At 35.2% G+C, this 23,301-nt stretch overlaps 1 protein-coding gene across 1 annotated transcript in view; it reads left to right on the top strand.

The window, feature by feature from the left end:
• Window positions 1-23,301, top strand: part of LOC113440319 (uncharacterized) — a 92,480-nt gene that overhangs the window by 46,865 nt on the left and 22,314 nt on the right. The window contains exons 2-6 of the mRNA XM_026706652.2: window positions 13,969-14,186; window positions 15,239-15,312; window positions 16,145-16,230; window positions 17,291-17,330; window positions 17,708-17,788. Coding sequence (XP_026562437.2) covers window positions 15,247-15,312; window positions 16,145-16,230; window positions 17,291-17,330; window positions 17,708-17,788 — 273 coding nt within the window. The 5' untranslated portion in view covers window positions 13,969-14,186; window positions 15,239-15,246. The remainder of the gene's footprint in view (window positions 1-13,968; window positions 14,187-15,238; window positions 15,313-16,144; window positions 16,231-17,290; window positions 17,331-17,707; window positions 17,789-23,301) is intronic.

The raw sequence follows: 23,301 nt of genomic DNA on the forward strand, positions 1-23,301 counted from the left end.
AGCAAAAATGCATAATTTCACCATTGAATTGGTGCCTTCTTCAGAAGAAACAAGTGACAATGATGCAGTATTTTCCCTGGAGCTGATGGGTGGATAGTTTCCCATTGAAGAGAACTTCTGCCTTCTGATTTCTCTGTTCTTTCTAGTAACTTCCTTAATGCTCCTTTTGGTATTTCCTAGGCTTGCCTATGATTTTTTTAAAAAAGTTTTACTCTTTGCTTTTTAAGTATGGACTAAAAAGCTAAATTCTTAATTAAGAAGTAAGATGGTAGTGGGGTACTCACCGCCTGCTCCTTTTCACAGTTCCCCTTAGAGGTTGAGGGAGAGCTGGTTAGCTCAGCAAGGTACTGGTTGGCTTACATGAGAAAATTAAGGAAGGCAAACCTGGGTGGAGTCCCCATGTTGAGAAATACCTAGTTTGTACACAGCATATTTAGAGACTAAACTTATCTTGTAAATAATGGATCAGATTAAAACTCTGTCCAAATGAATGAACGAAGAAACAATGAATGAAGAAACAATTACAGAGTTCATTCATGCAGTCACAATATGCATCTTTCTCTCCATACTTGTTTGATATATATCTTTATGTGCTTTTATGTGCAAGTACCTATATTTTTACTATTTTGTGGTTGCTTTACAGGAAATACTTGTGCTTCAAACCAAAACTTTGCAAAACTCAATTGCTTCTATTATTAAGTGCTTGTATATTTTTGTAGTACTGTGTCCATTATTATAACAAATAAAAACTTACTCTGGAATAATAAAGTTGCTTTAAAAGCTTGAGCTGATGCGTTTGCCTTTGAGTCAGTTTTTGATTCCCAGTGACCGCCTGGACTGGTCTCTGCAGGTTTTTTTGGTAAGATTTTTCAGAAGTAGTTTGACATTGCTTCCTTCCTAGGGCTGAGAAGGTCACCCAGCTGAGTTTGTGTCTGTGGAACTGGAACTCATGACTTCCTGGTTTCTAGTCTGATGCCTTAATCACTATACCAAACTGACTCTCGATACATTGTAAGATTCATTGTGCTATTCCAATGACTTGAGAAAAGTTTATGGTTTATGTTAAAGATGGTCAAACAATTGCTTAACTGACTTGGAAAAAATTCACTGCTGCTGATTGGCAGTCTATTTTGAGGCTTTGGAATGTTGTTTGGATATGGTTTGCTTAAGAGGTGGGTTATTTTTGTGTTACAAGCTTACGATCAATGATTAGGATTCTAAGAACTATTTAATTTTGCAAGTCCATGGAGCCTTAAAAATTACTGTACTACTTGCACTAAAGACTTTCAGACTGAACAGCATCTTACAGCTTGTACCACTGTGTAACCTATGGCAGAAGAAACTGCAGGTTAGTCTCCCGGCAGTGGTGGGATTCAAACTTTTTTTTACTACTGGTTCTGTGGGCATGGTATGGCTTGGTGGGTATGGCAGGGGAAGGATACTGTAAAATCTCCATTCCCTCCCAACTCCTGGGGGAAGGCTGCCGCCGGTTCTCTGAACTACTCAAAATTTCCGCTACTGGTTCTCCAGAAGTGGTTAAAACCTGCTGACACCTCTTTCTCCCGGGGTTTGCAATATTGTGACTGAAAGTAGCTTGACATATTGCTGCTTTTGGACTCTATAGGCTCAGGTGGTTTCTGAAATAGAGGATTTTGAAAGTTGGCAACTTACAATTTTGCCATTCAGTGGGAAGGAAAAGTTGCAAACTTAGTTTGCATGTTCAAGCCTTCTCCAGGAGCCCAAACAAGTTTAGAGCTTAATATGAACTTTACAGTATGTATTTTTAACTCAAACATTTCTAATAATACTTTGTTTCTAATAAGTGAGCCCTATTCTTATATTTGTGGCTTACAGGAAATGGTTGTATGTGAAATGGGAAAAGTATACTGTGACGTGCATCATGGCAGTCTAAGAATGGGGGTTGATTGCTGGATATAGGACAAATGAGGGGAAGCTACAGCAGCCCAGATCTCTGTAGTGAAAGTAAATTTAGAGATGGGTTCACAAATAGAGTTTTGATTTCCTTGCATTCTTGCACTTATGATTAATATATTTAAACTACAGCACATAAATGGAGGCTTAATTGTTAAAAAGCGGTTTTCAGTTCTGAATTAACAAAGTTCTTCGCTTATTCATTTTTCATGAGATAAACATGTTATAACTGATAAATATCTCAAATCAGCAAATATTCTTGCAATATCTTAAAAAGAATCCCACTGCATCAGACGCTTGAAGGACCACATACGTGTGCAAATATACACAGGATTGTGAGCACCAAAATTAGAGTGAAAAATGGGAGAATCTAAGGTTGATAGCGTTAGTGGTAAGAAAGTCAGATGGTGAAACCTGGTTTCAGAGCATGGGCTTCATTGGGTGAACCTTGGGCCAGACGCTATTTTCAGCATAACATATTTCCACAGGATTGATGTGGAAATTGATTTAACTGATGTTAAATGGCAATAGAGCAATTGTCTGCTAAGGTGCTGTCACGCTACTCTGCTCCTTCCTGGTGCTCATGGTAAGAATTGAAATTCATTATGTCTCCATGTGACTACAAAACTGAAGCTGCAGATGGAACAGAAAGAAACAGAGAAGGAGAAGAGAAGGAGTGAAGGCAATCCTGCAGCATCAAATACCATCTCCTAAGAAAAGGAAAACACCCTGCAATTACAGGCTTCTCATTTATTCCCAATAGACAGAAACAGAATAGCCAAATAGAACAGCTGTGGCAGCAACTGTACCAGATTATAGCACTGGTTTCACTTGGGTGCCATAGATGTAAAGACATTTTTTTTAAAAAAAAACTCGTCTTCTGATAGTACTTTCATAGAGGCTTTTTGGACCGTTCCACAACAAGCTCCAAATCTCAGTGTTTCCATCAAATCATCAATGTTTCAGAGAAATCTTTCTTTTCTTTTCCTTCACAATTTTATCTCTGTCAACCCTATAGTTTTCTTGCAGAGGGGTATCATTTTTCCATTGGCGAGAAGTCTTGCTTCGCTCCATCTGGCTGTAGGGTCTTCAGCTTTTCATCTGGAATGACTTTTTTCATAGTAACGGTTCACACTTTTTTGTTATCTTTGCTTTTTAAACAATCAATATGGGGAAACATAGTTCACTTTATTTTACTTCAGTAAAAGTGAGGCTAAGTGCTCTGATAATCATGATGACCCTAGAGACAGAGACACTGATTGGATTAGTTTTTGCACTGTTAGCCAGCTTGTGGTGGTTTCACCAACTGACTAATAATGTTCTTTGTATGGTGGGCTGCACTGATTGGCTGATGATGTTCCTTTTATGCTCTTAACATCCTAATGTCTACAGAAGTTATTAAGATAAAGACAGGTTAGAAACAGTTCTGCTGTAGAAACTTTCATAGTGTACTGAAACCTTTCTTAGACTTTACATTGATTTTAAAAAAGCGTTTATGGAAATGTTTATTTTTTTTTAATTTTTAATTTTTTATTTTGTCAAGCGATTATAAGATAACAGGTATAAGTATAACATAGTTATGAATACATGAAATGGATACATATAAGAAAAATAAAAAGAAACAATAGGACAGGGACGGTAGGCACGTTGGTGCGCTTATGCACGCCCCCTACAGACCCCTTAGGAAAGGGGTGAGGTCAATAGTAGACAGTCTAAGGTTAAAGTTTTTGGGGTTTGGGGAAGAAACCAGAGTCAGGTAGAGTATTCCAGACATTGACCACTCTGTTGCTGAAGTCGTATTTCCTGCAACCAAGTTTGGTGTGGTTTACCTTGAGTTTGTAATGTGTGCCATGGCCATATTGTGGATCTTGCATTGGGAGTTGGAAAGCTAAGCTGATGAACTGTTTGTCAGTTTCACCTTAAGAAGAAATGCAAAAAAAAAAAAAAAGTTTTCTCAGAAACTTCAGGAAATCTGAGCTTACAGACCCTAGGACCTTGTCTTCCTCCTCAGGTCCAACCGGACCAAAGCTTTCCCTGATAATAAGGCAAGACTATGCCCAGGCCACTTCTACAGGCCCTATATAATCCAGTTTGGAATGAATCTGAGCAATTTTGTTCATCAGATGCTCTGCAAATTCTTCTGTATGGCCTTGAAAGTGAACCTCCAAATCCTACTTTCCTGAGGGGAGGCGGAGTCATGTCACCCTAAACAAGGCCCATAAGACACAGTAAGTTAGCTGGCTCCCAGAGTAGAGGAAGATAGTTCTAGATCTGTCTTGAGATGCATAGCAGTTGGCAAAGTCAGTAAGCCTCTTTGCTGTTATTAATTTAGAAACAGAAGTTCTTGAAGGTTGGCAGCAATTAGAAATACTAATTAACCTCCCTGAATTACAGATATAAGCCAGGTGATCGTTTTGCCCCTGGAAATTCTTCAATAAGCAATTTTTCTAAAGTAGTTCAGGAGAACAGCAAAGAGAAAGGCAATTTCCTTTCCTTTCCCTAGTCTTCGAAATGGACAGCACTTTTAGTTAGCTCTCTGCAACTAAAAAATGTATTTTGATGTTTAATTTAAGAATAACATCTTGGGTGCAGCTGGGATGGGCATTCAGATAGTTCTAGTACATTACAAACTATTGCCTTCTAGTTTGAAAGGGGCTAATTTTATTTGATTAGTAAAACAGAGCCGGGTGGGAGTGCTAGCTTAAATGTGATCAAGAAGAATGTTGCTTAGTTTCCAGGCTGTAAGATGCATATTTTCCCTATGTTTCAAAATTGGAATTTCTTTTTATGAAGATAGTATTTTTCTATGTGCTTAATTATAAAGGAAAAGGTGGGACGACGGTTGATTAAATCCATCTTCCAGTCTCAATGTTTTGGCCAAACTATTATTCCTCCTCCTTTGTATAACAACAGCAGTCAAGATGTTGGAATCCTTCTGACCCTTTTAATTTGAGCAGTTTTCTCAAGTATTGCAATATGTACTACATTGACCCACTGAGAGAATTGAAAATGCCATAAAATGTTTTACATAAACAATAAGCCTTACTTGATTTACAGCCTTATTGCATCAGCTTTGACATTGCATATAGTGCTTACCATCCATATTTCTGGTGAGATTGTTTAGTGAAAAAAGTAAGCACTGTGGATTTCTTGGAACACTGTAGAATAGCCCAAGTTGGTTATACAATCTTACTTTAGTTATACTCTAGGTTTCAAGTTTTCCGCAGATATTTTATTCTATAATCGAGCAAGGCTTCCTGATTGCATTGGTTCAGAAGTGAGGGTTGCCTTGCAAGTATTTGTAATCTGTATAAAATTTGAATTCAAGAGTATTGATTGGTGAAATATGAATGCTTCCTGGGAAGTATAAATTAATTGATTGTTGGGAATGGTGCTGTCTTTATTTTGATTGATCTGTCTCATCTCTTGGCTATGTGTGACCCGGATTGGTTGCCTGTCTGAGTGGTATATTGCATCCACCTCTGTTGTTCATTTCTTCTATCCTGCGGTCTGTCCTTATCAGCGTTTCTTTCAAAATGATGAAGGCAATTAGAACCTGGCATGTATTCTAATAATAATATGAAGAGAAAGAGGGGTAGTCATCCTCTGTTTCAAAACAGAAGAGCTACTTTAAAATATACAGTATTATATATTTTATTTGTTCAACTTATCTTCTTTCCTGGCCAGTTGGCATGAGCTGAATAAAACAGCATCTAACATAACGATTTTTCCTATGATCCTTGATACAGTATCAACCTTGTTAACTCTCAAGACTCTTTTTTTTCTGCAATGTATGCAAAATGGACTGTGATTTATGTATGTGTGTGAATAAACACATACATACATACATACACAGTGCATTCAGAAAGTATTCAGACCCCCTTCACTTTTGTCAATTTTGTTACGCTGCAGCCTGCAATTACAGTTGTTGAAATTAATTTTTTTCTCATTAATCTATACCCAGTACCCCATAATGACAAAGTGAAAACAGATTTTTTTGAAATGTCTGTAAATTTATTAAATAGAAAAAACTGACATATCACATTGGCATAAGTATTCAGACCCTTTGCAGTAACACATGAAGTTTAGCTCTGGTGGCCTCCCATTTCTCTTGATTGGTGCTGGCATGTTCCTATACCTTGAATGGAGTTGATTTGTGGTAAATTGATTGGATATGATTTGGAAAGGCACAACTTCTCTATAGAAGGCATCACAGCCGACAATGCACACTGTAGCAGAGCAAAAGCCATGAGGTCAAAGGAACTGCCTGCAGAGCTCAGAGACAGGATTACTGCAAGGCACAGATCTGGGGAAGGCTACAGTAGAATTTCTGCTGCACTTGAAGGTTCCTAATAGCATAGTGGCCTCCATGATTCTCAAATGGATGAAGTTTGGTGCAGTCAGGACTCTTCCAAATCCTGTTTGCTCAGTCAAACTGAGCAATCAGGGGAGAAGGGCCTTAGTAAGAGCAGTGACCAAGAACCTGATGGCCATTCTCTGAGCTCCAGAGATCCTGTGTGGAGATGGGACAGATTCCAAAAGGACAACCATCACGGCAGCCCTCCATCGATCTGAGCTTTAGGGCAGAGTGGCTAGATGGAAGCCTCTCCTCAGTGCAAAACACAGGAAAGCCCACTTAGAGTTTGTTCCTCAGAGTCTGAGAGTCCTTTATGTGCTTTTTTGCAAACTCCAATGTGTGACCTAGTTTTCTTGTTATATTTCACTTCTCGGGCAACTGTGGCTAAATTGAGGCCCAAGGGCACACGCAGCCCCTGAATCCCTTCTGTGGTCTCCAAAGCCACACCTGACCATAATACCTAATAGAGGCAATCCTAGCTATTAGAAACTTATATAACATTTTTATTTATTTATTTATTTAATTTGTCAGTCATTTACAAGATAATAGGTATAAGTATAAACATAGTTATGAATACATGAAATGGATACATATAAGAAAAATAAAAATAAACAATAGCACGGGGACGGTAGGCACGTTGGTGCACTTATGCATGCCCCCTACAGACCTCTTAGGAAAGGGCTGAGGTCAATAGTAGACAGTCTAAGGTTAAAGTTTTGGGGGTTTGGGGAAGAAACCACAGAGTCAGGTAGAGTATTCCAGACATTGACCACTCTGTTGCTGAAGTCGTATTTGCTGCAATCAAGTTTGGTGCAGTTTACCTTGAGTTTGTATCTATTGTGTGCTCTTGTATTGTTATGGTTGAAGCTGAAGTATTCATTGACAGGTAGGACATTGCAATGTATGATTTTATATACTGTACTTAGATCGGACTGGTGTAGTTCTAGGTTGTCTAGGTCTAGAATTTCAAGTCTGGTGGCATAAGATATTCTGCAATGAGTAGAGGAGTGGAGAACTCTTGTGAAATATTTCTGGACTTTCTCAACAAAACAAATAAGACATCTTATTTGAGTACAGCATCGTTCCGGGTTATCACATTTCCATACAGACACAATTTCATATGCATATTCATCTGATGTATTCAACTTCGTATCTTATTACTCTTTTTCCAACTTCTCACTATTTCTCCCTTTACTTCTCTTAATTTTCTTTTATGGTAATCTCATTTTCTTCTTATTCAATTGTATTTCTTTTACCTAAATTTCTATATCTTTTTATTCATTATACTTATACTTTCGTCTGTCTTGTTTACAATTTTATATGTTCTCTTCCAACATTCTTAAGAAGCAAAATTCCCCCTATGATTGCCAATCAAAGTGCAACACCTTTAAATCTTATTGTTATTATCATATGAAATCTCATTAAACATTGAATTTGTGCATTCTAAAATTATAACATTCAAATTTCCAATATCTATTTTATATCATGTAAATCTCATCATTCAGACTCTGCTTGGTACTTCCCCTTGAAAATGTAAAAAGAAAAATTCTAAAAACATAGCAAAAGCAACATATACATACATACATACACACACACACACACACACACACGTAAACAAAATAGTTATTCAAAATCATTCTAGTACTGGTATGAAGCTTGTAAATCTTTCACGTTTCTTTTCAATATCTATCAATCTGAGAATAATTGAAATGTTTCCCTCACTTCTTCATTATTACTTAACTGTTAATAAGCATACCATTGGATAGTCATACAGTTTTATCTTATAAATTATTTACTATTAATAAGCAAAATAATTATTCAAATTCATTCTAATAACTGGTATAAATTTCCTTATAAATCTTTCACAATTCTTTTCAATATTTTATCAATCTTTAGATACAATTGCAATGTTTCCCTCTCTTCTTTATTATTGCATTAATTATAAATAAACATATTATTACATAACAATACAGTTTTATCTCATACATTATTTACTTATTTCATTTCTAGCTCATTACAGTATTCTACTGTCACAACACTATCTTTTGTACCTTTGCAGAATCCTCAGTTTTAACTAAGTTTAACCATTGTTTCTGTATTTTCTAGCTGAGCAAATACCTTTAATCCTAGTACGTTTCCTCTTTTTCTTTATTTCCTGTTTTTGTCCCTCATAAGTTCTTTCCCTTTCTATCTTCCCCCCCTTTTTCTCATCCCTTTTTTTATACCCTTCTCTCTAATTTTCCCTTCTGTAGTTTTCTTTTCTGCTTCTCCTTGCTGTTATACTTCTTTTTCAGACTATTTTTCTTTTTGGCTGTTCCCTTTGATCTCAAACTTTTAACTCCTTTCCCCCTTTTCCCCCTTATTACCACACTTTGCATTATTTGATCATTGAAAATGGCTTCTTCTTTGTCCCGCCATTCTTCTTGCTCTTGAAGCTTTTCCTTTTGCTTTTCATAGTTCAGGATCTCCATTTCAAACAATTCAAATACGAAACCAAAGAATCTTCCTCCCCTTTCTGCATCTTCTTTCTGTTTTTTAAGACTCATCTTCAGTTCCTCCAGGAGTGGTGCCATTTTAAACACTTTTGAACAACCACCCAATTGACTTTAAGTAAAAACAGAAAAAGAAAGAAAAAAACCAATGCCAAAAACTTTTTTTTTAAATCACCAAATGATCCCAGACTGTTCCTGTTTCTTTCCTGTACTTTTCTTTTCTGTGGGTTACTGTATCTTTTAATAAGATTTCAGTTACAATGTATCCTCAGGAGTCTTTTCAAAGTTTCACTGTTAATCCTGTTTATTTTTCCAGGTGGCACTCCATTTTTCCATTATTCCTAGTCCCACCCTTTTGCCTCCACTCTTCTCCTTTTTAGGGCTTTAAAATGACCAAGAAAACATCTTTATTCTTCTTTTGACACTTAGATTTCAGCTTAAGGTTGCCTATTAATGTCAAAATAGATATTAATCTATTTCTTTCCATACCATTTGTAATTGTCAATATAAAGGTAAAAAAAGGGTTTTTAACCTCCTTTTCTCTTTCCTTCGCCGCTTAAAGATCTTCTTTCAGAAGTATCCCTCTAGGTACTTTTAGATTCAGGGTACCATGCTTAGATGTTCTCTGTTGTTTAGCCTGGTCTGTCCTGCTTTCCCCTTTGTCTTCCTCCTGCACAATCTTATCCAGTTGGGTTCTCCTTTGAGGTGGCCATTTCTGACCACCATTGCAACCGCCTTCGGGGAAGGGAATTTAGACCAGCCAAGGAGGAGAGATGCGTCTCCGCTCCACTTGGATAACAATCTCCCCCATCTTCACCACCTCTACAAGGTGGCTTCAGCCCCGAATCCAAAGGATTGGGGTGCTCCAGCGGTGAGCACAGATCGCAACCGTGCACGATCGCGGATTTCGGTCTGTCGCTGAAGAGACCCAAACCAGAAGTCCCTATAATATAATTCCTAATAATCAAATAAAAGTCTCACAAGTACAGTAGCATCTTTTGGTAGCACTCAGGATGGAGGAGCAGAGCTGTCAATGTAGCTCTCTCAAGCACGTCAACACTGCTGAGTAGTTGTTAAAATGAGCCAAATGCAATGGTAAGTATAAAATAAGCCTCTGATAGGGATCCAACTTACAAGTAGTGGGACAAACAGATGCAAGAATCTTCCTCAGGAGATATATCTCAGAACTAACTCATAGGACTATTATTAAGTGGTCCAACGGATAACCTAATAAATTTAATTTCATAATGCCATAAATTTGAAGCAGTTTGAATCTCTTCTTATTATATTAGCCTGGAAAAGGACAGAGCATCTTTGCTCTTGTTACTCCCTAAATAAGCAACTGAAAAAATAAACTCCTTGGTGGTCTCCTTGTGGTAGAAATTCCAAAGAGATCATCTCTGCTGCCTGTTTTAGGACTGGACTAAATACGCCGCCTAACTCTTCCAAAGTCCTTTAAGTTCAAAATACCTTGAGGTTATTTTCTTAGGTACTGTAGGTCTCAGATGAAGTGCTAATTACTGCTGATTGTAAAGCTGCAAAAAAAAAAAAAAAAGGAGATGAGTGCATCCTAGCTTCTGGAGGCAGTGTGTGTGTTTGTGTGTGTGTATGTTAAAGCTTAAGCTAAAGATCGTATTGATCCTAAGATCTCCAACTCAGCCTGTAATAATGTCTAGAGGACAGCTATCTGTCTTCAGTGCAATCTAGGTTGATGATAGTAGTTTAAGTTGTTGCAGTTTTTAATGCTATTCATTAATAGTGCTAATAAGTTGTGGAGGGCTTTAGACAATCATTTGTCTGAAATGGTATGGGATTTCCTGCTTGAGCAGGGAGTTGGACTTGTACACACCAATTCTACCCGTGCTTTCTACAGTTTTGTAAACAACAAACTAAAAGACTCGAGGTCGATCCCACCCCTGAAAGGACTTAATGGTAAATACTGCAACGATGACACGACGGTGTTTTCTTCGCTAACGATGTAAAGCTATTCAACACCACAGACAATATTGCTACTCTTCAAAAAGACCTTGACTATGTATCAGAATGGTCAAACAAATGGCAACTTAAATCTCAACAAATAAATCCTCTGTCCTACATATTGGCAAAAAAATATATATCAGAAAATAAAATATTGGCTGAATAGTCAAGACCTTGTTGACAATCCAAACTCTGTCAAGGATCTTGGAGTACTCATCTCTAATGATCTAAGTGCTAGAGCCCCCTGTAACTACATAGCCAAAAAGGTGTTAAGAATTGTTAACCTAATCTTACGTAGCTTTTTCTCTGGTAATATTACACTAATAACTAGACCATACAAAACATTTGCTAGACCAATACTCGAATACAGTTCACCAGTCTGGAACCCACATTACGTATCTGATATTAACACAGTTGAGAAAGTCCAGAAATATTTCACAAGAAGAGTTCTCCACTCCTCTACTCGTTGCAGAATACCTTATGCCACCAGACTCAAAATTTGAGACCTAGAAAACCTAGAACAACGCCACCTTTGGTCCGATCTAAGTATAGTATATAAAATCATACATTGCAATGTCCTACCTGTCAATGAATACTTCAGCTTCAACCATAACAACACAAGTGCAAACAATAGATACAAACTCAAGGTTAATCGGACCAAACTTGATTGCAGGAAACACGACTTCAGCAACAGAGTGGTCAATGTCTGGAATACTCTACCTGACTTTGTGGTTTCTTCCCCAAACCCCAAAACCTTTAACCTTAGACTGTCTACTATTGACCTCAGCCCTTTCCTGAGAGGTCTGTAGGGGACGTGCATAAGCACACCAATGTGCCTACTGTCCATGTCCTATTGTTTCTTTTATTTCTTTTATTTTTCTTATATGTATCCATCTATTCATAACTTTGTTTTTACTTATACCTATTATTTTGTAAGAAATTGACAAAAATAAATAAATAAATAGATAGATAGATAGATAGATAGATAGATAGATAGATAGATAGATAGATAGAAGACTGTCAAGGTCCCCTCCATTTTTTCCCTGTTATTCTGTTAAATTTGGATGCCACTTTATTATTTGACAAGAGAACACTGTAGGCATTTCCTTGTTCCAACAATAAAGTGCAACTGCTTCTTTCTTTAAGCTGTAGAATGGTTTTATTCTTATTTTACTACAACTCATACCTGAGGCGATGGATGGTGGTTCAGGATTTTCAAACCAAATAAATGTTTGGGATGAACAATTTGGTACTGATGGTGAATATACTATTCAAAATATTTTAAGGTGAATAGTTAACTTTTTACCCAACTTTCCACTTTAAGAGTTGAATATTGGCTTTCTGTTGATGATTAGAAAATTGCTTTGAGCAATCTCCAGCAGCTGGAGAAAAGAATTGTATGTTTCCCATTTGGATTTCCTGAATGTATCCTACTGATATTATAGCAGATAAGTAGAATTTCTATGCAGCTCTCATAAGATTCATATTGGAAAACTTTCAGAAAATCTATAAGGGAGCAAAACCTTTTTATAGACCTATAATATAAATCAGATTTGTCAAGTCAACAATTGTCTGCCAAATGCTTCTATCTTCGCTAGCTAGGCTACATAGGTCTGGTGGAAGATTGAGTCTGGTACAAATAGAAGGTACTAATTTGGAATGAAATTATATAAATTATAATCAGAATATTGTGAGATACTAAAATGTAATCTTGTCAGTGTGTATCCATAAAAGCTCCTTTGTGTTGCCTTTGAGTCCTGGTTACTTCACTGGTGTGACCACGTAGTTTTATCGGCAACAACATTGAACTTATTTGCTGCCACATTCTTACGAACTATTTCTTCAACTCCCCCACTCATTCTGTAGCCTTGGGATTTTCTGTTGGTCTCCCATTCGAGAACTAATTAGATCCAACTTCTATTACATTTTTTCACAATCAGTTAAGCACTGCACTGCCAACTAAAAGATCACTGGTGGGTGAATTGGTGCAAGTAAAAATGAAAAAAAAAAGTGATTGGAATTCAGAACTGCTCGTCCAAGTCTCCTCCTTTTAGCTGACTTCAGTTTTATTACTGAAATATAAGTTAGAGAGAAAATTGTCTGGCAAGGAATATAGGTGTGGTCAATTTTTTTGTCCTATGCTCTTCTTTTTTCTGAATTACATTTCTACTTCCTGATTTGTCTGACTATCTTAGCATGCAATTCTATCGTATAGTATCTTCTGATTTCTATATTTATGATTCTAATGTGGTCAAAAAGAATTGGTACTTAATAACGATTTGTCATTTCATATTGTAGAAAGTTAATTACTTTCTGAATTCCAGTGTTGCAGAAAATTAGCAAAATACATATATTTAATTTAATAAACAAATTAATTTTAGTCCTCTAAGGATGGTGTTGAGCAGCAGAGTGATTTTTCTCCTCTGCCGACAAATTGCTTAATGTCGCCATTAAGACTGGCTTTTTGGCAGCGTACTCCCCAGACTCAAAGAGGAACTACTAGGATTTTTTACTTTTAAATATTAAGATAATGTTTCCCACAATAAAAATTGATGGGAAAAAAGGGAAGATTCCATCAAAAATTAAGAAAACAATGACCAGGGCTTGTAAAAATTAATAAAATGTGGTGTACCTGTGGTAAAAGTCAGGTGAAAATGTAAATCAAATTAGATTTCACTACTCAGGAAATCGCCATCAACTTTCCATATGAAGAAAGAGTAAGTGCTTTGCAACAACAACAAAATAAAGCAGGAAAAAACACACCAAAAAAATCATGTTAAAATTCAGCAAGGGGAAATAGATCAGCATGTGACCAGTCAATATTTAAAAATTAGAATCAAGATAAAAGTAAAGGTATAGTTAAAACTTTGAAAACATGTAGTTAAAATTGAAGCATGCTTAAGACTAGCAAGCAGCCAAAAGGAAAAGATGGAGACCCAATTCTCTGGCCTCTCCCACCATGAATTGCATCCATCAAGATCCTCTTCCCATACAGGTCCATGATTATCTGAGAGTCATCTTGGGTCATTCTTAATTGCTTCTGTTTGAATCTGGGGAATCTGCACCAAAGAGTTGGCTTTGGCAGCAAAATCAGCTGTTTGTTGGTAGGAGGTGTGGGGTGTGTGTGAAGCCTTGCCGTTCAGCATGTCATATTTGGATGACTCTCCAGAAGTATTTATTTCAACTGACCAATGTCTTATCCTGTTGTAGAGAAACCAAATGAAGACAAGATTTCAAGCCTGTGGAATGTATGATAAAGAGTGGGAATGACCAAACTAAAGACTGCTTGAAACCATCAGCAGCAAACGGAGGAGCAGTTTTGAAGGCACATGTTGTGCATTTGGAATGTTTCCTGTTGGGTAGCATCAAGAGGGAGAGGCCATCCATAGCCTCACCAGGTGCAGTGTAAGACATACCAGTCATCTTAGGTAAGAGCTATCATCTTTTGGTGTGCAAAGTTCATTTATTTTATTTTCTCTAGGATTTTGATATAAAATTATGTTTGGACAGGACAAAATAAATGTGACTGACAAATAGGGGATAATTATTAAGCTAGAGTATGATCCTCCTGGCCTCTGGTAAGGTTAAGTCTTCAAACTGAATTTGAGTAACTATGTCCACTTAGGGTTTTTTGGCAGCAATATGGAAATTGTTCGCTATTACTTTCTTGCAGAAGTATTTTTCAATTTTCCAGCTTAGCTTATTGCCTTGGTATTCTCTGGAGGTCTCCTATTCAAGTACTGATGAAGAACCACTCTGCTTATCTTCTGAACCCAATGTAGAGCAAAATTGTGGGAAATTTTCTATTTTCTGTGGGAACCCCCTTCCTCTGTGATTGTTTCCACATGAGGTCAAAATAGCTTGTATTCTCATGGTCTTTTGCAGGTTCCTGAAACAGTTTAGAAACAATTAAATTCGGTATGAAATAGATCCATTTAAAAATGTATCAGTAACATGCAGTATGAAATTGGAAATAGGAATAGTTCTCTAGAAGCCTATCAAATTAGAAAGATTTGATGTAGTCTAAGAAAGTTGGCATTTAGAAGAGCTTCTTTAAGCCTAGATCTCCACAGGAAGGATTTTAACACACTTACTCCAGGCTTTTCTGAAACGGATACCTGTTAGAGGTTAGTTTTAATCTTCTGCTAACCTTTTACCTGAAAGCAAGCCCCTCTGAGCATAGATAGAGGCTTAGGTTAACAAAATTATACCATCCACTGTGAATTGCGGCCCAGAATTAATCTGGAATGATATACTGTGTAGCAGAATTAGCATATTTAAAATAATTAAAATAAAATAATTGAAATTGGTATTTATGTCTGATGTTAATTGTGCATTCCTACAAAGATGACCATTCAAAAACGCTGGTTATACTATGGTTGTTATATGATTATTTTTACCAAAAATAACCCCTATTACCTCCCAAACAAACCCAATTGCATATTGTCTATATTTTGCTCAATATTTGTTTTTCTTGCAGCTTTTGACATGAAGAAAGATATAGATGCTTTAATAGCAGAAGAAAGGGCAGAAATCATTGATAAGTATGAGAAGGTATAGGATTTATTTTGTCCATTAATTTGCTAATTCTAATGAACAATTTTAGGGAGCTTGACCATATGTCCCAAGCGGGATCCTCAGTATTTAGCTGCCCATCCAGCTGTTCATAAGAATGTAATTGATAACGCAGTGACAATAGGGATCATTCCTTGAAACTGCTTTTATGACAGCTGTTTCTGTCCATTGAGGCAAGCATGCAATGTTTTATTAGTAGCGGTCTATTGAAAAAGCCAGTTTGCAAAAAATGATTTGTTTGGGGGCTGTCTATATATGGAGGCATGAAAGTGTAACTTTGAAAGATTTAAATTTAAAAGATCATTCCCAGCTTTATAGTGAAAGGTACTGGTGAAGGATTGCATGTTGCAAATCTGCAGGCATGTGACCAGAAAGCATTTTATGTAGTGTACTCTCCCATGATGCAGTAATGCCACTGTGCAAAAATAAATTGTATCACATATCACCTGATTATGTACAAGTCTGTGTCTGTCTGTCTGTCTGTCTGTCTGTCTGTCTATCTATCTATCTATCTATCTATCTATCTATCTATCTATCTATCTATCTATCTAAGGACCAATTTCACATGTGTTAAAATCTATCAGAACTGGTAATTGTTTTTATATATACTGTATAAACATATATACATATATGTACATATACATATCTATACATATAAGTCCATATATATACACCTACATTCATACTATTCATATTCATACTGTTCATGTTACTATATATAGCTTTTTAAAACAATACCAGTATGACAAAACTTTATACTGTTAGGCTCTTTTACAGGGAGCTTCATTGTGCTACTTTCCTTTTTGTTCAGGGAAGGCAAGATGGAACTCAGATTGATCCATGGGAAGATGCTGACTTTGCTCTTTACAAAGTTACAGACAGATTTGGGTTTTTGCAGTAAGTTCTTTTGTGATCCCCTTAATACTTTGCTAAAACAAAGTATGTTTCATTGACATGGTTGTTTTGAGGCTACTCCATGCCTTAGATCGTTCTTCACTTATCATTGCCATGAATGTACTTACTTGAATGTACTTATTTATGAGCAAGTCAGTTGTAATCTTGTATATAAGAGTTTCAGCCATCATATCCTAAAAAAGTTCTGACAAAGCTTGATCTTGCAGAATTAAGCATGCAGACATGTTAAAAATTGCTGGCATAATCAGAATTCCTGAAACCATGAAAAACCCTTCAAGGGCATTCAGAAATGTTCCAGATTTCTCTGGTGATCTTTTTGAAGAGATGTGGGTTTTTGCATTTGGAAATATCTCAATCTTTTCATTTGGTGACCCTTGTTGTTGAAATTATACCGCTATAGAGTATAATCCAGTTTAAACCTCTTGCTGGAAGAACTGTTTGCCTCAGCACAACAGCTTGTGTATTATCTCTTTCCCCTTGCTCCACAAACCTCATGTATCCCATGATTGAGCCACTAGAACACATATTTTGAGGATTTTGGAGAGGAAGTAAATGTTTGTTGCTTGAGCATACTTCAACATTTTTATCCATTGAAAACAGGACCTCATAAAAGACATGTTTAACCTTCCTTTTTTTAAATATATCATATTCCTGCCTTCCATTTCCCCCCCAACAGCAACCCTCTGGCTTGGGTTGGGTTGAGAGAAAAAATGATTGGCCCAAAGTCACCTAGGTGGCTTTCATGTCTTAAGGCAGGATTAGAACTCAGAAACTCCTGAGTTCTACATCAGACTAGATCGCTAATGTTTTATATTGTATTATTATAAATATGTTATATATTGCTTTTTTCATATGTTACTGATTTAGGTGTTTGTTCTGAATTTAATTAAAGACCCAAGTTAAAGAAAAAATACCAGCTAATATATCAGTTAATCTTCGACCATCTCTTTTGGGCAAAACTTCAGTTCTCTTTCTTGCCTTTCCTTATGCATTCTTATATCATACATTAGTTCAATCTGACGTTTTCTTTTACTTTTTTCAGTGAGCATGAGTTACCAATTCACAGTGCTCTGGAAGAAAAGGTAAGTTCTATAAGCTATAAACTAATTGATGGAAACAACTGGTCGATATGCCTCATGCATTACTGTGGTCTCTCATTTACTCCTTTTTGCTCTTCAGAGCTATGGTTTCAGAGCCCAATAATATGGCACTCTCTAGTTGATCAACAGTGTACAGTTTTCATTTAAGACAAGGCTCAAGATAATGAATCAATAAAAACTATAAACTAAATAGCTACTTTTTTAGAATAAAGAATAAATGAAATCGAATAATTCTTTAGATGTCCATTATAAAACTACTGTTATAAAAACCATGAGTCCATACTCTATTAATCTGGATATTATATTTCCATCTTTCTTTTCTTCCTAAATTCTCCTTCGTTTTTAAAACTCTTTTATAGCAAAAAGCTCAGGAAATTGAAAGAGTGGATAAATGGCTGAAGATGTTAAGAAAGTGGGGAAAATACAGAAACGGTGAAAAGGTAAAACACTGACACATTTTAATAATATTACATTTTTTTTGCTTGTCCCTTTATTTCAAGAAATAATGAGAGTTCTTGTTGAACAACTCCTAGCACTACTAATGAAAAGGGTGGTGCAGCTTTCATTTACTCTCTGTGATCTTGAAGAAATACATGGGAAAACAGAATGAAAAATAAGATTTATTTATACCAAAATCTTATGAGTGAGATAAGCAGGTGAAAAATAGAAATCTCAGCTAAAAGAAATCCATATTGAAGGATCAGAACAGGAGGTTTTAGTTAAAATGTGAACTGTATTTAAGATGTCTCTTTCAAGAAATTTAGGACTCTGAAATGAATTAGAATAAAATAAGAATAAGCCAAGCTTATTGTAATGATACAGAAGGAATATATGTAATTTAAGATATTGCATATTGATAATTATTACCAAGTTGTAATGCTCTGTTTTGCCTGAATCAACTGAACGTTCAAATGTGATGGTACAGGTGAAGAAGTGGGAAAGACAATCATTACAAGAGAAGCAATTGTTCTACTAAATGAAAGTAAATATCAGAGAGGTTACTTTCTTTTTTTTCTTTTTTTTATTTCTTTTTCTTCGATTTTTTTTTAGTTATTTCTTTTTTTAAAATATCTTTTTCTTTTTTTTTTATTAATTCTTATTTTATTTTGCTTGGAAAAGGAGGGGGAAAGTGCAAGCAAAGAAACTTTGTAGCACTGCCGACTAGAGGCTTGGAAATATTCTATTTCTCCTGTGACCAGACAAAGCTGAGAAAGAAAGAACTGAGACTTTTTTCAAGGACATTGCTATTTGATAAGATAGAGGGAAGAGCATGGGAGAGTATTATTGCAGGTGCTCTTCTGGGTTTCTAGCAACAGCTGGAGTCTGGTGTTGAAACTTAGGGGGAGAAAAGGTGATAAGTTTTTGGAGAAGAGAGTTATAATAAGAGCCTTGGATAATTAAACAAAGTGCAATGTGGTCTTTTTACTTTTTCTAAGTTGTGCTATCCCTCCTCACCAACTTTATTTTATTTCAATTTTTTTTTTTTTTTGCAATAGCTATTTGGATCTTTGGCTTTGTTGGAGCTTCTCTTTGTTTTTTCTTTTTTTTCTTTGGAAGTCCAATCTCCACGCTTGCTTTTTATTTTAAAGGAAAAGCTTTAGTATTAATGTTTCCTTTTTTTTAAGGGAATAGCCTTTTTTTTCTCCTTTGCTGGTATTTTTGTTTTTTCATCTACCTTTCTGGTTTATTTTTATGCACTCTTTTCTATTTGAGACCTGTCAGTTGAATTAAGGTGTTGAAGAACCTGAAAAAATTTTCCTTTTCTTTTTTTTTTCAAGCCTTTTTCTTCATCTAACTACTGATTGGATTAAGGTATACAAGAACCTGAAGAAATTTTGTCTTCCTCCTTTTTTTCTTTTTTTTATCATTACTATTTGGCTTTTTTTTCCTACTATTTTTATTTTGAACTACAATTGGTTATTTCACAATTGGATTAAGGTTTAGAAGAACCTGAAGATTTTGAATTGCTTAAAATGAGTAGGAAACTTACAGCTCCTGGTTCTTCAACTTCTACTTCTTCCTCTCCACCATCTGGAGGACAACGTTCAATACAGACAATGTTAAAGCAAGAAAAAGAACAAGAAAAAGTGACTCTGCAGATGATTATGCAAGGAATTCAAAATATTCAAGCAAGATCAGAGAATATTGAAACGAGAATAGAGAACATTGAACAAAGAACAGAGAACATTGAACAAAGAACAGGGAAAACCGATGAAAAAGTGGAGAACATCCAACAAATGATGTTGAAGTATGATGAGAGATTCCAAAAAATTGAAGAAGATAAGCAAAGAGACAAGAAGATTAGAGACATTGATAATAGATTAATAGTGGTTGAACAAGATAAAAGTGGTATGTTGAGATGGGAGATGGATAGATCAGAATTCTATCTTAGATTCCAAAATGTAGAGGAAGAAAAAGGACAAAACTTAGCTGAGATAATGATAGAAATACTGGCTGAAGCTTTGGAAATAACTCAAGAGAAGATGATGGATGGAATCGATGAGGTCTATCGAGTTTTCACAAGATATGCAATGAGAAATAGCTTACCAAGAGAAGTTCACATTAGATTCACAAAGAAAGCCATTAAAACGCAAATATTGCAAGTGGCAAAAGAGAAAACATTGAAATATAAAGACAAGGAGATTGTGGTCTTGAAACAAATACCCAGAAGAGTGAGAGAGATGAGAAGAGAATACCGATTCCTGACTAAAATGCTACTTTAAAAAGAGGTGAATAATAGATGGCTGATTCCAGAAGTTTAATGTTCACATGGCAAGAACAGCGACATAGAATTGACTCAATTGAGAAAGCGGAATTATTTTATACATAATTTTTTGGAGGGAAAGAGGAAGAGGCAGAAAAAGAAATCTCACTAATTGAATTCCAAGAGGACTGCCAAATGGTGATTGAAAAAGAAGAAGGTGCAGTAGGTGGAAAGGTGGAAGCCAAAGAACTACGTGAACCAAGATCTACGAGAGCTGCTAAACCTAACTACAAAATATAACCATGGAAGAGAAAAAACTGATTACAATTAATATAAATGGACTTAACTCAGCCATTAAAAGAAGGAAAACCTTTCATTATTTAGAGAAATTAAAAATTGATATAATTTGTCTACAAGAAGTACATATTAAAAAACAATATGAACAATTGTTGATACAGCCAAAACTAGGGAAAATATTTACTTCCTTGACACAATGTAAGAAAAGAGGAGGGGTTTTATATATTAAAGAGACCATCCCAGCAAAATTGATTTATACCGATGATGACGGAAGAATATTAATGGTGGAAATAATGGACAATAATACGAAAACACACCTGATTGCAATCTATGCCCCGAATGACAAACAAGAAGATTTCTACAAAAAATTACATATGAAAATAATTGAACTGGACTATGCTAATATAGTTATGATGGGAGATTTTAATGGAATTGTAGACAATAAATTGGACTATACAGCACAGAAAACAATAAAGCAAAACAGAAAGACTCTCCCTAAATCTTTTTTTTAAATGGTAGATGAAATAAACTTAAAAGATACATGGAGAGAAAGAAATTCTAAAACTAAACAATACACCTTCTATTCAAATAGACACTTATCATGGTCCAGAATAGATATGATATGGATGTCAACAGAATTAATAACTAATATTCAAGAAATAAATATTGAAACAAGTACTTGGGCAGATCACAATCCAATGACAATTAAATGGAAAGGACAAAAAAGAAGATCTAGATGGACGTTAAATAATACTGTTTTAAAGGAAAAAGACTTCACACAATGGATGGAGAAAGAATTGGCTTTTTTCTTTAGAGAAAACCAAAAAGAAGATATATCAATTCAGAATGTATGGGATACAATGAAGGCATATATTAGAGGCTTGATAATAGACTATACAAGGAAAAGAAATACTATGAAAAGATTAGCCTTTAAGGCCTTAGAAGATGAGTATAAAAGACTTGAAAAAGAGCTACTGAAAATGCCACAGAAAAAGGACATCAAGCTAAAAATGGATATAGTTAAACATAAAATGGGTCAAATAGAAAAAGAAGAATTAGCACAGAAAATTAGAGGTGCTAAACAGAACTACTTTGAAGATGCAAACAAACCAGGTAGATGGTTAGCATACAAATTGAGAAAGGAGAAAGAATCAAGGAAAATATTGCAATTAACAGATGACCAAGGCCAAGTTTGCTATGGTAGTAAAGAGAAGAAGGAAATCATTCGAGCCTTCCATTGGAAACTATATATGCAAGAGAGTATTGATGAGGAAAGAGTTAAACAGTACTTACACAATGCTAATTTACCTCAGATACCTAAAGAGATTGAAACAATGTTAGAAAGCAATATAACGATGATGGAGTTAACTGAAGCACTCAAGAAGCAAAATAATGGAAAGGCACCAGGCCCAGATGGACTTCCGGCAGAATTTTACAAAACATTGCAAAAATCGTTGAATCTTCCATTGCTAGAAGTTATGAATGAAGTTATGTTAAAGAAGAGGATACCTAAATCATGGTCAGAAGCCTATATTACACTTATTCCAAAAGAGGAGGCCGATCCATTACAAATTAAGAACTATAGACCTATTTCTCTACTAAATGCAGATTATAAAATCTTTGCTACAATATTGGCAGAAAGACTTAAAAAATATCTAAATAATTTTATTCATCCTGATCAAAATGGATTTCTGCCAAAGAGACAAATTAAAGATAATATGAGAGTAATCTTGGACACCTTGGAATACTACGAGGCACATCCTGAAAATTCCAGTCTGGCTATCGACTACTGAAGCATTTTCTTATCCTATAGTATAGAAAAAGGAACAAACAGTTAGATATGGTGAAATATTGAATGAAAAGGGTGAACTCAAATCTATACAAAAAGTAGAGGAACAAGGTATAAAGATGAATTGGTTTTCATATGTGCAAATACATTCAGGGTATGATAAAGATTCTAAAATGGAAGGTTTCTATGATAAATTGATTTAGATAAGATTTTGACAGGTACTGATGAAAAGGTGATTAAAAAATTGAATGGATATTTATTAGAAATTGAATTAGAAGAAGAACAAGTTAAAGAAACTATGATTGCTTGGGGGAAGAATTTTGGATATGGGATTGATTTAGAGAAATGGGAAAAGTTGTGGTCTCAAAATTATAAAATGACAATGTCAACAGCATATAAAGAAAATTTGTATAAGATATTTTACAAGTGGCATTTCCCCCCGACAAGAATAGCAAGAACGTTCAAGAATAAATCTGAAAAATGTTGGAAATGTCATCAGACACCTGGCTCATATTATTATATGTGGTGGACTTGTGCGGATGCTAAAAAATACTGGACTAAAATCCACATGTGGTTGGAAAAAATGACAAAAAAAGATATAGACTTGAAACCAGAGATATTTTTATTGGGAATTTTACCTGAAATATATAGTAAAGACTTGAAATACCTGATTGTAAATGTATTAACAGCGGCTAGGATTGTATTTGCTAAAGATTGGAAAAATGAGAAAATACCATCACAGGAGGAAATTATTAAGAAAATATTGGAATGTGCTGAAATGAGTAGATTGACATTTGAAATTAGAGAACAACATGATAAACAATTTTATAAAATTTGGGGTCTTTTCTATCAATGGTTAGACAATAAAATACAGTAATGAAATATGTAGACTTTTAGAAAATAATAAATATATAAAGATGTACTTCTTTCTTATTATATCTACAAAATGATTTTAGGATAGATTTGGGATGATAATATGAACTGTTATAAAACAAACTAAGTAAATTATGATTATCTTGTAAAACATGAATGAATAAAAGTATAGTCAAATGATTGATTAATAATGATACTAAGGTATTTAATTTTTGATTGAAAATACGAGATTGTATGCAATGTAATTGTAATTGAAGACTACGAAATGGAAGCACAAAACAATTTGTAAA

The sequence above is a fragment of the Pseudonaja textilis genome, chromosome 1 (genome assembly GCF_049901715.1).
Source record: "Pseudonaja textilis isolate UNSWEBS1 chromosome 1, rPseTex1.2, whole genome shotgun sequence".
In the NCBI taxonomy this organism is placed as follows: domain Eukaryota; kingdom Metazoa; phylum Chordata; class Lepidosauria; order Squamata; family Elapidae; genus Pseudonaja; species Pseudonaja textilis.